We start from the raw sequence: 14661 nt of genomic DNA, 5'->3' as shown, positions 1-14661 counted from the left end.
ATGTACTAGCAAAGTGTCTAAGGACCAGATAATCATACAGATAATGTATTAAGAAGTCCAGCTATATTTGGTCTTAGAATAACTGTCTGTGGCAAACTAATGCAATCATACTTTGAAATTGGAGGAGTGCTTCACAGTCAATGCTGATTCTAAAAATAGTCTCTCGCACCTATAACAATTTCTATGTAGCACAGCTATCTTCTTCCATTTATTTATTTGTGAAGGAACATCTAGAGCATGGTCTGCCAGTCCCAATTTGCCATATAGATAATTGCAGATTTGTGTTCCTCAAGGTGGATGTTAACTGATTTATCAATCCAAATTTGGACAAAGTGCAGGCACAATAACTTTATATACTCTAGGAAGTGCAAGAGGATCAAGTTGATCCTAACGAGAATGGATGAAGCTGGCTAGTCGAATGACTTCAGCTATCTTTTCTACTGTGCTCTGAATATAAAGAACAAGACTAGTTTTGCCCTGATCATGTGATTAATTTATTTTTTTAAAGGGATGCTTACAGTATTTTATTTCTTTTTTAATCAATGGTTACAACCCTTCTGAAGTGCTGCAAACATATCCAAGGTTTCAAGAGCTGTATCATTTCAAGAAACAGCCCTCACTAAGCATTTTCAGGATGCCATACAATTGGTGGTCATTCTTTATGTAATTACCTTCCGATACACGAATTTTTTTTATAAATGGAAAACAATAATGAATCATTAGGTAGCAGTATTAGTCTGTTTAGGAAGGAAGACAATTCACTTTTTTTTTTTTCTTACCATGAAGTGTATTTTTGGATGTTTGCTGTTTAGTTGGACTAAAAATGCATCTAATGTAAATTAAAACTGCTAAGAAATTATATGCTTGCTTAATCCTTTGTACATGAAGTAGCTTCACAACTATTCTATTTATGGAGGCTGATGACTTCATATCAATTCCCTTAGTATCCCATAATGCAAAGCACACTTCCTTTCAGTCATGTATAATGTTATGCATTATAGCAAAGGCAACTACCCAGATCCAGAAGAGATACATTGGTTGAACTGGTGCATAATATATATATATATATATATTTTTTAAGCTTGCATTTTATCTTTTCTCGGTATCTCCATACATCCAAGGTTGAATTGGCATCTCTTTTGGGTCTGGTCCACACCAGAGACCTCAATAAAGGCAGAAACTGGTGTGAGTAGCAGCCCTTCTCATAATACATAGCATTATACACATCCAAAAGGAAATATGCTTTGCATTATGAAATACTACAGCAATTGATGAAGTCATCAGCCTCTGTATACAAGTAATTACGAAGATACTTTATGCAAACGTTGCTTACGTTAGGATAAAGGATTAAACAAGAACATAACTTAGTAGCAAGTTTAATTCATAACCAAATGAAGAACTCTACAATATGCATATGCTGCATCTAGGTCATGAGGCCAAATAAGTACCTCTACACAACAAAGGAAAAATTCTAGCTTATATGTAGCTCTGATGACTTATATTCCCCCTCATACATTGTTTTTTAAAATGATCCATATAGAATTTGGTTAGTGAGAGAGAAACAAGATTTGTATTTTTCCTTACCATGAAAATAACCAGAATAAATGGTGCACTGAATAATTCAAACATGCAAAACAAAATACAGCTTAAGGTCAGAGGTCTCTGTCAAAAGATACATTTAACAATGATGTCAAAGCAGCCCATACCAGAATCTGTTAGATTTTTTTAAATTAATGTTTTAAAGGAAAGAGAATTTTTAATATATGAGAAAGAGTTGCGTGTGTGTGTGTGAGTGAGTGAGGGGAGGAAAGATGTGATTTGGATAAGTGTTTGGTTGTAGGTGGGGGCTGGTCTATGCTGTCAGTCACTGGACAAAATTGGAGGGGTGATTGCAAATTTAAGGTATCCTACATATCTGGAGGTTATTTGACAAAGGTTTAGTTATTTTCAGTAAGTTCTTTGGACCAAAATGTAACTTTTTTTAAAAAATAATGTTATGATGAATAACCAACTGTTATGAATGACCAACACACACACTTACACAGATTCATTTTTTCTATATAAGTGGTTCGGTTTAGAATAATGGTGGTACTTCCTTTAATCGGCTCTAGTTATTACGATGTTCGGATTTGATTTTAATGATTTCACCACTGTTAATTTGTGTTTCATTAAGTTGCTTGTTATTGTTTTCTTATGATTTATGTTTAAAATGTTGGCAGTTTCTAAATTTATTGTATCAAGTTTTACCAAGTTTTTTCTCCAGGCTATGAGAAAAGACTTGGCCATTACTCAAAACCAGGTACAAAATGTAAAATTGGAACTTTCAAGTTACTTGAACGCAGATATCTGGAATATCCTCAAAAAGATTATGGACAACACGGCGAACCATATCCTTCAAACTAAGAAAGGAAATCTCATATCCAAATTTCATAGACTAAAAGATCGACAAAACCAACGGACATATTCGAATTTCTTCACAGTGAACATTAACCAACCAGAAGTAAGAAACAGGAGTCACCAATCGCCTGCAGGTAACAGTAACGTAGTTAACCTATCCAACGCGCCTTAAACAAAGATAAACTCTCGCTACTCGGCAAAGGTCTAAATTTTGCCATAGCACCCAGATAGAGGAACAAACTGGATTTTATTTGTAATATTGAAAGAGGCTTAAGATTCATCCCAAATAACATAGCAGATAAAATACGTTTAAAAACCGCCAACATTTTAAACATAAATCATAAGAAAACAATAACAAGTAACTTAAATGAAACATGAATTAACAGCGGTGAAATCATTAAAATCAAATCTGAACATTGTAATAACTAGAACCGATTAAAGGAAGTGCCACCATTATTCTAAACCAAACCACTTATATAGAAAAAATGAATCTGCTAGTCTCGGACAATAGTACATACCAACTTGTTAATTACGATGCAACCAATCAATTACTACATGGTCCGAAGATACAGACAAAATATTAATTATGCACTACATTTGTTCCCTGAGAATTTACGATCTACCAAAGATACACAAACAAAACACCCCTCTGGTGATAGTCGAAGGTATAGACAGCGCGAATTATCACCTAGCCAAGAAATTAGCCAGGTCATTTCCCCTCCTATATCAGAAACACACAACACTTCATAAACATAATTAAAGATGGATTTGGATATTATTTCTGGGAAACCTCCCATGTTACTCCTCTTAAAAACTATTACATTTACGGCTATTTTGCCTGCTTCTGTTTAGGAGTGCCCCTGTTTTAATGTCATTGGCTTTTTACTCAAATTCTTAGGGCATTGTAGATGTATATTTACCAACAAATATATGTAGCATAAAGGAAAAGAAATCTACACATACCTTTTATCTTGGGTGTTGTGGCTTGTCTTCTTTCTGCAGTGTGCAAACTACTGCAGTTATGGTGTTTTAGAAGAAAGTGGAGGGGTCTTTAATGCGAGGGAATTAAAATAGAAAAACCCGGGTTTTTTGTATTATATATATATTATATATGTTACGGTTAAAGTGATAAATCCAGTTATTATTAATAATTACCGGTTAAAGTGAATAATTCCTAGAGGAGTCTGGTACATGTAATAAAAACATGTTTATAGGTTTCATATAAAGGCTTTCATTCTCAATAGACAGCTTAGTTTATAATGAAATAAGTAAGGGAAGTACTTCTTTTGCACTCAATGAAATCAGAAATCATCATAAACTAACCTAACCTCTATTGGTTAGGTTAGTTTATAATGAAAAAAGTAAGGAAAGTACTTCTTTTTGCACTCAATGAAATCAGAAATCATAAACTAACCTAACCGAAACTAACCTGGATGTCGCATGTCGAACCAGAGTGTAGTCGTAGTTTGTCATGGGCAGATTAATGGGAATGAAAGATAAACGTTGTTGTGGGCCGAGCTTAATGATTGCGGGCAGATAAATGAGAATAACAAATAAAAATTGTTGTGGGCTGAAAAGATAAATGGGGATAATAGATAAATCAGAGAGGAACTGATCAGTGTTCTTCTCCATTGATGAGGAAAGAGATACAGCAATAACGTTTATCTATTATCCCCATTCATCGGCCCACAACAACTTTTGTTATTCCCATTTATCTGCCCACAATCATTAAGCTCAGCCCACAACGTTTTATCTTTTATCCTCATTAATCTGACCACGACAAACTACGACTACACCCTGGTTTGACATGCGATATCCAGGTTAGTTTATAATGATTTCATCGAGTGCAAAAGAAGTACTTTCCTTACTTTTTCATTATAAACTAACCTAACCAATAAAGGTTAGGTTAATTTATAATGATTTCTGATTTCATTGAGTGCAAAAGAAGTACTTTCCTTTCTTTTTTTCATTATAAGCTAACCTAACCTGTTATAATTTCTATTGAGAATGAATACCTATATACAGGCCTGGCACATAGTATTTTTCTTGTGTGTGCAATTAATGTTCGGTGCCCTTCCAAAAATGTTTTATTTTGAATAAAGTGTGAATAAAACGAACAGGAAATGAAAAACAAATGAAAACCGCTTTATAGTATAATGTTACCTACGGATTAGTCCTGCTTATACAAATTTTTTTTACACGGAACTCAACAATTAACCATAAGTTGATTTATGATACATCAAAAAAATAAAGAACTATTTTAGGTATATTTTCATAAATTTTAATCAAAAATTACAGTGATATAATCGGGTCCAGGATACAATTCCAGAATTTGTTCGTTTCCGGGAAGATCTGAAGGGTCATGAATGAAAGACGACGTACATTCATAATTATATGTACCATTCGTTGTTCGTTCAAACTCTTATCACATATTTTTTGACATCATTTAGGCACCTTTTCTTCTGCGGCGCCTGGGTATATTGCACACTTCGCACATGCCACCAGTCGGGCCTGCCTATTTACAAAACCTATAAACATGTTTTTATTACATTTACCAGACTCCTCTAGAAATTATTCACTTTAACCAGTTAAAGTGATTAATAATAACTGGATTTATCACTTTAACTATAACATATACATTATTAGGGGTGGACGGAGCGATATTTTATAGGGTGGAAGAGGGTGAAAGGGGTTGAAAAAGCAACCGATTTTTTGATGGGGGTTGTGGGAAAAGGGGGGTTGATGGGGTGCGGTCTGTTTCGACTATGCTTGGTCATTGTCAGACACCTAACCGACTTGGCATAGCATCCACTTCCTCCATGAGCTTAGACTATGACCAAGCATAGTTGAAACGGACTGCACCCCGTCAACTACCTTTTCCCACAACTCCCCTCAAAAAACCAGTTGCTTTTTTTTCAACCCCTTTCACACTTTCCCACCCTATAAAAAATTGCTCCGCCTACCCCTAACAACAATTATATATATACATATTATACAAAAAATCTGGGTTCTTCTATTTTAATTCCCTCACATTACCTAAGACCCCCCCCCCTCACTTCCTTCCAAAACACCATAACTGCAGTAGTTTGTGCACCGCAGAAAGAAGACAAGTCACAACACCCAAGATAAAAGTTGTGTAAATTTCTCTTCCTTTATGCTACATATATTTGTTGGTAAATATACATCTACAATGCCTTAAGAATTCGTGAGTAAACAAAGCCAATGACATTAAAACGGGCACTCCTAAACAGAAGCAGGCAAAATAGCCATAAATATAATAAAAGACATTACATTAGAAAAAGATGATTTATTAGTCAGTTTTGAAGTCTCTACTTTCTTTCTGAATGCCCCAATCAATGACACAATCCTTCTTTTACAGAAGAAATTCCATCCAGATATTACGGCGCTCTTTGCGCATGTATTACCTTCTGGTTATTTTGTATGGTCAAACGCTTTCTACCTACAAAAAAGAAGGCACAGCCATGGACTCGCCATTATCCCCCCTATTGCTAACTTTTATATGGAACATTTTGAGCAACATGTTCTAGATTCCTCTCCTTTAAAATCCAAAGTCTGGCTTAGATACGTTGACGATGTTTTCGCAATCTGGCCCCATGGCTGCCAGACACTTTCCTTAGCCATCTAAAACAAACAACACAAACACATACAGTTCACAATTGAGATGAAAACCAGAACACACTTCGGTTTCTAGATACACTTGTCACATGTCTTCCTTCTGGCAGTCTTTCCTCCACTGTTTACCGGAAACAGACACATAATGGCCAATATATACACAAACTCCTACCACCACCCAACACAAAAACTAGGTGTCATTAATACTCTACAAAACAGGGCTCTGAAGATCTGCTCCAATGAACAAGCTTTTAAAGACGAATTTGGAGCAGATCTTCAGAACCCTGTTTTTTAGAGTATTAATGATGCCTAGTTTTTGTGTTGGGGGGTGGTAGGAGTTTGTGTATATATTGACCAGTATGTGTCTGTTTCCAATAAACAGTGGAGGAAAGACTGCCAGAAGGAAGACATGTGACAAGTGTATCTATAAACAGAAGTGTGTTCTGTTTTTCAATCTCAATTGTGAACTGTATGCGTTTAGGTGGCTAAGGAAAGTGTCTAGCGGCCATGAGGCCAGATCGCGAAAAGATAGTCAACGTATCTAAGCTAGACTTTGGGTTTTAAAGTTTCTTACAGTAACAATGATGGTCTAAAAACCCCAAGCATATGGAAGGCACATATTCTACCCATGGAACCTTTCTCCTTAAGAGTTTAACTATAAACAGGACTGTAGATAATCCAGAATCCTAATTCTAATATAACAATTGCAATGTTAAAAATAAGACATCATTGTTACTGTAAGAAAAAGGTTTGTGTGGTGATACCATTGAAAATCATGTCAAGAAAAGGGAATCTAGGTGATCTCACCCACGATGACCCTTAAGAAGGATGTAATTATTAAAGAAGGTTCTCCACTTTCACTGCATTTTGAGATTTGTTATACCACTATTCCATAAAGGAGTATCAGGACCAAGGTTTGAAGCATATTATTGTATGCCTCAAACCATGAGGCATACAATATGTTTGGGGATAATGTAGTAGTTTATTCTTATTTTCTGCAGATAGGTGTGTGTACCCTAAAAACGTAGCAACTCAGTGATTCTGATGGTGGTAGTGAAAAGTGATACAGGTTTTTCTCACTTTTCATTATCATTTAATACTGATATTAACAGAAAATATTTCAATACCATTAATAAAAATAAGAATTTTCATACTTCCCAGGTAATCATTTAATAAAAAGTTCTCTTCCCTTAGTAAATATGAAACTACCTATCCTACAGAAAAAACATAATTGCAAAAATTTAAGAAATACTTGCCAAGGAAGTATTTTTTTTTTGTTTGATTGTATACCAAAGAATAAGCAAATAAAATTTGTACATGAAGTATCTTCATAATTAGGCTACTTGATTTTACATCAACTGCCAAAAGGTGATACTCTTACTACTTGTATATGGATAATATTGAACTTCTATATTAATTCAACCTTGATATCTTCTTAGATCTGGCTCCCACTGACAGGAACTCAAAGGTCAAATCCAGTATGGGTAGTGACTCTCCCCAAATGTAAAGCAATATATCCTTCTGAAAAGGAGTCTTTGTATTATGGGATACTAAGTCAACTGATGTAAAGTCAACAGCCTCTTTATACAAGTAGTCTAGTTGTGAAGATAACTCGCACAAACTTTGTTTGGTTGCGCTCAGATAAAGGATCAATCTGATTTTTCCTTTCAGTCGTTTCTGACCGTAGGCGACTTTGTAGGCATTGCCCACTAAGTATTCCTGGTGAGATTTTTACAGGGTAATTCACCATTGCATTTCCCCCAATTTTATCTGGGCTCAGGACCGGCATATGGCTAGGACGTATTCATGACTAATCCATGTGTTCACGGGACCGGTTTTGCCTGTTCTGGGAGACAAAAAACCCGAGTTGCTGGGTAAAAAACCCACTACCACCGTATGAGACCGGCTAACTCACCTTTAGTCGAAAGAGTCCAGATAAACATTCCTCACGTCACTGATGGGAATCGAACCCAGGTCTTTCCAACCAAAGGGCTTCGCCTATACTGACTGAGCTATGGAGGCTCTAAAAGATCAAAGAAGAATATAATTTCTTGGCAAATATAATTTAAAGCACAAAATTCTAAACATTTACCTCAATAATGAACAATGTTTTATTAAAAAAAGTAAATTCATAGAGAAACAAACCTCTTTGAAGCATTTATAAGCCACCACATCACTAACATTTCCCCATACAGTGATTTCTTCTCTTTGGTATTCCTTGATCATTTCACTCACCTATAATGAATATTATATATATTTTAGAGAAAGATTCCCTAAGAAAAGGATCTTTACTTAGGGAACCACTATCCTACAGAACATGTAAGTAAATCACATGCATCTCTTAATTTTACCTCAAATTAATAACTAACAAATTAATAGAGGATTCAAAGTAAGGTCATTAAGTGAGTCAACATGTTAATTGCTTCATCCTGGCAATTAAGTTATCAACAAGTTACTAAGCAGTTGGGAAAACTAACATTTGTATACAAATAGACCAGTTTCTAAAAATAACCTCTGCTGTTGGATTTATTTGGTGTAATTGAAAAAACAATCCAAGTATTTTCCACTTTATTAGTCTTTTAGAGGGAAATTCTCCAGTGACCTGACAAATGTAATTTCTTCAATGGTCATGACCTTTTCAAGACATCCCCTCTTATATACATTGAGGTAACCGATACAGGAATAAAATAAGGGGTTCAGAATTTCCAAGTGTTCATAATCAATGAGATGCCCAATCTGAAAATACTATATCCCTTATATTCTATCATCATCAATTAGTCACTACCTATAAAAGGAGTGTGAAAAGTTCATCTGACTGATGGTGTTTAAACTGCCAAAATGTTTTTGGCATTTTAAGCATTCATCTTATTAAAATATGAAAGTATGAAAAATGCCAAGTACTTTTTGTTCAGTAGCCCATCAAAGTGTGTTGAGCATGTTTATAAAAAATGGGAAATATTGAGCATCATACAGTCAAATATTTCATAAAGAAAGGTATAACTACAACTGAAATTAAAACTATAATAGTAAGTTTTCTTTGTCAGATCACTATCATAATGATTAAAAAAAGAAATGTTTTCTTCCTTATTAGAACCTTCAATCATATCGGGCACAAATAAATTTCATTATTCACTTCCCCATTTCGAAATTTGCTCATTGTTTATACTTGAAATTGCTCCAAATGAAGAATTTTATTTCATGTTTAGTGTTGAATACTAAACATGTATTCCTTTCTCTTATCTCTAGTGACTAAAGCAATCAACTTATCACTTAGGATCTTATCTGTTTAGGTCTTTTAGTGTTAGCAACTTCCAACGTTAACATGGTATTCCCTCTAATTCTGAGAACTCCATCTTTGTTCCACTGATGCTTCTTATGTCAATGGTGCTCATCTTTAATTATGCTGAGGACTTTATGTCAATGGTGCTCATCTTTAATTATGCTGAGGACTTTGCAATAACTGACTGAGCTTTCATCAAGTTCCCCAGTGGAAAAAATACAATAAGCCTCGTATAACTAAGCAATGTCTCAACTAGTCTGGTGGCAAGGCTTATATATTGGTTATGAATATCTGTAGTTTTTAAGGAAGTTACAACTTGGACTATAACAAATTTAAATAAATATTAATTTAATATTTCAGTCAAATTGACATCAGGGAACAAAATGCAATATGACATGTGCATGTAGGCACTACACTGAGTAATGAGGCTGAAGTATCATTACTCAGTGTGGTGCTTGCATGCATATATATCATAGTATTGTGTTCCTTAATGATGGCAATTTGCCAAAATACTGGAAATATTAAATTTATTGTAGTTAATATTAGTTTTCATTGTGACTTTCTTAACTACAGAAATATCCCAGCTAAAATTGTCTACTCATTTTGTGCTATCAAAGCACACAGCCGGCCTGGTTAGCTGTGGTTATTGTATCCACCCATCAGCCAAAAAAGGCTGCAGGTTCGAATCCTGCTGTGGGCATGGATGTTTGTGATTGTCTGATGGTTGTGGCCAGTAGATGGCGTAAGTGTAGATGATGGTAGTTGTGGTTCATTGTAGTTGGTGGATTGAGTGATGGAGTGGGTGCTCTCCCTTGACGAGTCTTTGGACTCATTGGAGGAATCGCACAATAATAACAACACACCACACACTAATATAACATAAATTTGATTGGATTAATCCTACACTACCAGCCCATCCCCGATACCAAGCAATAACAGGACATAATGGTAAACTGGGAATAATTGAGAGTACTAAATGGGAATTGACCACTGGCTCTGAGTTCAAAGTCAGTTCTCCACTTTATCTTATAGTTATCAAGGTCTCCTGTTATCTATCTCTAATCTTTAAGCAACTACAGTTACCTGTTTTTAACAATACAGTAACTATAATGCATGACAATTATTGAATATGGGCATAAAACAAACTTAATGTCATGATTGGAGAGATGCATTTATGCACTCAGAGGACAGTAGTGATTCACATTGGCATATATTAGTAGCAGATAATTTGCAGTCCACTGCAATCAACATCGTGCTAGATCTCTGCCACAGAGAACTTAAGGCCCTGAAAAAGAAGTTTTTAAAATGTTGAAAGCTGTAGTTTTGATAAAAGTAAATGAGGTTAGGGGAATTTTTATAGTGCTGATGGATATTCCCTTTCTCCTAGCTAAAATATTAGCTGGGAGAAAGGGAATATCCATCATAGTCATTAGAGAGGACTAGTGCTCAGTTCACCAAAGAAAGTTAAATCTTCTCTTCAATTTTTCATACATAAAGTGAGTGATCATTAAACTCATCATAAATCTTTACTAGCATTTTAATTTACTTTAATAAAGCAATATACAGTGTTCTATCTTATAATGACTGAAGGCTGGGCATACTAAGATCCATAAAGATTAACTACTATTCTATGTAACCTAGTTTCTGCAATCTTATCACAAGTGGATAAGGTTGCAAAAGATAAATAATCCACACATACAGTCACCAATGAATCCTGGTTCATAGAGAGCAATATATGTTGCCAGTTTGCTGACAAATGAAGGTACATGAATACTTGAATTGGAATATGCTCTATACACTTTTCGCAACATTCCAATGCTGAGGAAATTATACTGAAAAAAAAAAAAAAAAAAAAATGCTTGCATTATCAAACAGATGGTCACTAAACTGTGTAAGCTAAACCTAGAATGTAATTAACAGATGGGCCATTCCATCACTGTGCTGAAATGAATATAGTTTGATATGCATTAGCTGTTAATCATCCTACTACCACTTTTTTTCATCTATCATCTTAATTACATATCTACATGCATGCATGTGTGCATACACACACATACACAAAATTAAACAAATGAAGACATAACTATAGACCTTTTTTATTAGGAGATCATTGTTACTTTTGATATCAATGTTGACTGCAACATCAGGAAATTTTTCAAAAACTTCTCTTAAACGAGGAATTCTTCCAGTAGTACCATAAGAGAGATCACCTATTAAAATTAAAAATTACATGCCATTTATCTACTTTAAAATGAAGTAAAAAACTAAATTTATTACAATCAGAGAACATGCACACTGGTTCAATAGATTATGAATAAATGCTTGCAAAACTTTCGAATTTAAAATATTGGTTCAAAATCTAATTTTATAGTAATTAAACATAGAAGAGGTTCTTTCAAACCTATAAGATAAATACCAGGAGATTAATTTCTTAAAAAATATACAAAAGGACAACTGTTCCAATAGTCAGAAATATAGAATGTATACAAGAAGAAAAATTTGAAAAGCCACTACTTTTAAAACTAGGGAAAATACTTAAATTTTGATGCATAGCCCTGAAGATAACTACAGGAAATGTAAGCAGAAATAATATATATAAGAAAGAGTCTGGTCAATTGGTGATATCTTGAATGAACAGTGTTTCTTGGATGCTGAAGAAGTGACAGTTGTAACGTTTGTGCCAAGAAAGACAAAGTTAAATAGTTATTCCAAGAAAAGAAATCTTGTTCAGTAATTTGGGCGAGCAAAGTTTTTTCTTTTTTTTGAACAATAACAGATTTTAACTAGCAATGAAACTAAGAAGCTTTCAGAATCATGTAGAAAATGATCAGAGTTGTAGAAGTAGATATTCTGCTGATCAATAAAGTGCAAGGTCTATCAAAATAAAATAAAAAAAATGGAATGTAGCATACTGCTATCAGCAAAACTGAATTCTGTCACTGATACAGAAGGAAATCAGTTGTTTATAGAGAAAAAGACAGCAAGCAAAATAATGCAGAGCTTGTGATATTTCCATATCAACTGAAAAGTCATAGGATAGAGATCCACCATTATCTGACACATAAGATGCAACCAAAAAGAAAGGTGCCTGCAGTGATCCAGAAGAATAACAGATTGACATAATACATGTGCCTGAAGCAAAGACCAAACACAGGAGAGATCTTTTAGGAACAAATAAATGTTATATTCAGGCAATAAAAATCAGGGAAAAGGATTGCCATTGCCAGCGAGTTTGGAATCTCACAGCGTATCCAGGCTCTGGGCAGCATATGAAACTAATGGAATGTGTTCCAGACATTTGCTAAGACGTCATCCTCACTCTACCACAGAGCATGAAGACAGATTTTCTGTTATTACAACAAAACGTAATCTATGCACCACAGCAGGTCAGCTTGTAAGTCAGCTCCATTCAAGCACAGGCATGTGGATATTTCAACAAACCTGTGGCAAGACATCTGAGTTAAGTAGGCCTTATACTGAAAAGCCTGTAGTCTGTCCATTTATCCACAGCTCATTGTAGAGCATGTTTTTAGTGGCTTTGTATACATAAAAATTGAACAAGATGCCAATAGGCTAATGTACTCTTTATAGATGAGTCATTTTAGTCTTTCCTCCAATTCTAGATGACACTTGATCTGGCTTGAAAGTGGTACTGCTTACCACTGTAAGGATGTTCTTGAAAGGGATTGATATGGTGGTGCTGGGGTCATGGGGCGAGGGAGGCATTATGCTTAATGGATGCACAGAGCTAAGCTACAAGTACTGGAAAAAGGGACTATGACTGGTGAACAATATTGCAATAAAGTTTGACAGCATGTTCAATTGTTCAGTCGTGCTGTAAGTGAAGAAATTCATTTTTATAGATGACAATGCCACACCATATCATACATGAGCAGTGAGGATCCTTCTGGAGACAGGATATTAATTGAATCTAGTGTCCAGCATGCTCCCCAGATCACAACCCCACAGAACATGTTTGGGAAGTAACAGGGAGATGCACTGCTGCTCAAAATTCCTCTCCATAAAACAAGGCCTTATCCTTACTCTGAATGAGGAGTGGAACAGTTTGCTTCAAGAACTCCTGAATCACTTGGTGCTAGCACATTGTGAGAGCTGCATCACAGTTCAGGGTGGACATATTCCACTGAAATGTCTTCAGTTTTCTGTAAGCACTGTACATTTAATTCTTTAACTATGTCCTTAAGAAATTAACTTTTGTTGAAAACATATTGCAATTTAATTTGTAATAAATTTTTTGTGTAATATAATTTATTGGTATGGTGGCAATAAATTTGTCCACATTTGGCTGTAATCAAGAAATTTTTTTCATATACAGGTAAAAATGTAGTTCATCCTTAGATTTGGACACCAGCATATTTATGCATGGATTTTTTAAACGATGCTCTTGTTTCAGCAATCTGGTAACCTTCTACAGTAGAGTAATGGATGAGGTTAAAGCATATACAGTCATTTTTATTTTTGGATTTTTCCAAAAGGCATTTGACAGGGTGCTACATCACAAGCTGATTTTTAAGTTGCAACATATACACTTGAATATCAGTTTAGTGAATTGGATTGGTGATTGGCTCTCTGGTCGATAGAGTTGCATATATGAGAACAGTATCAGGAAATAGGCCTATATTCAACCCATTCCTAAGAAGGGTGACACATTACTGCCAACTACTGCCTATCTCACTCACCTCAGTCCTATCTAAAGTGATGGAGAAAACCAATTCTTAATTCCTACACTATCTTGAAGGCACCCAGTTATTAAGCTACCACCAGTATGGATTCCATTGCTGCAAATCAACAAGAGATCTATTCTGATATATCACCCATCTCTGGACAAATGCCATGGAGAAATCTGGCGAATCTCAAGTGACTGTTTGGCATCTCTAAAGTTTTTGATGGGTCTTGCACAAAGGCTTATTAAGCAAACTCCTATCATTTGGACTGTCTCAGGACTTCTGTAGTTGAATTGCCAGCTTTGTCTATATGCACATTATGTGTGATGGTAGACCATTCCTTATCCTCTCACCATCAAACTAATGCTAGGGTTCCACAAGGTTCTGTTCTCTCACAATCCTCTTCCTTCTGTATATCAATGACCTACTTCAGTTAACCTCAAACCCAATATACAGTTTTGAAGATGACCGCACATTGCACTCCTCCCTTTCATTTGACAAACCTCACTCGACACAACTCACTTCAACCTACAAAACATCAACCACCATTACCCTCAATTCTGACTTTCAAGCTTCCTCCAATGGGGCTCAGATAGCCTCATCAACTTCAATGCTAGTAAAACCCAGTTCTATCTTATTTCTCACAAAAAAAAATCCACCAGTATT

The 14661-nt window shown here is 35.1% G+C and overlaps 1 protein-coding gene across 4 annotated transcripts in view; it reads right to left on the bottom strand.

Annotated features, from left to right (window-relative positions):
* LOC150095626 (lysophospholipase D GDPD1-like) overlaps positions 1 to 14661 on the bottom strand; it is a 144451-nt gene that overhangs the window by 54606 nt on the left and 75184 nt on the right. For all 4 annotated transcript variants that reach the window (XM_090409983.1, XM_090409982.1, XM_090409984.1 and 1 more), the window contains 2 exons: positions 11402 to 11520; positions 8176 to 8265 (listed from right to left, as the gene is read on the bottom strand). In XM_090409983.1, coding sequence (XP_090266109.1) covers positions 8176 to 8265; positions 11402 to 11520 — 209 coding nt within the window. The remainder of the gene's footprint in view (positions 1 to 8175; positions 8266 to 11401; positions 11521 to 14661) is intronic.

The sequence above is a fragment of the Typopeltis vanoorti genome, chromosome 20 (genome assembly GCF_054136105.1).
Source record: "Typopeltis vanoorti isolate ZY-2024b chromosome 20, IOZ_Tvanoo_1.0, whole genome shotgun sequence".
Lineage (NCBI taxonomy): Eukaryota > Metazoa > Arthropoda > Arachnida > Uropygi > Thelyphonidae > Typopeltis > Typopeltis vanoorti.
The sequence above is the reverse complement of the archived record's forward strand: the minus strand, read 5'-3'. Positions and strand labels throughout refer to the sequence as shown.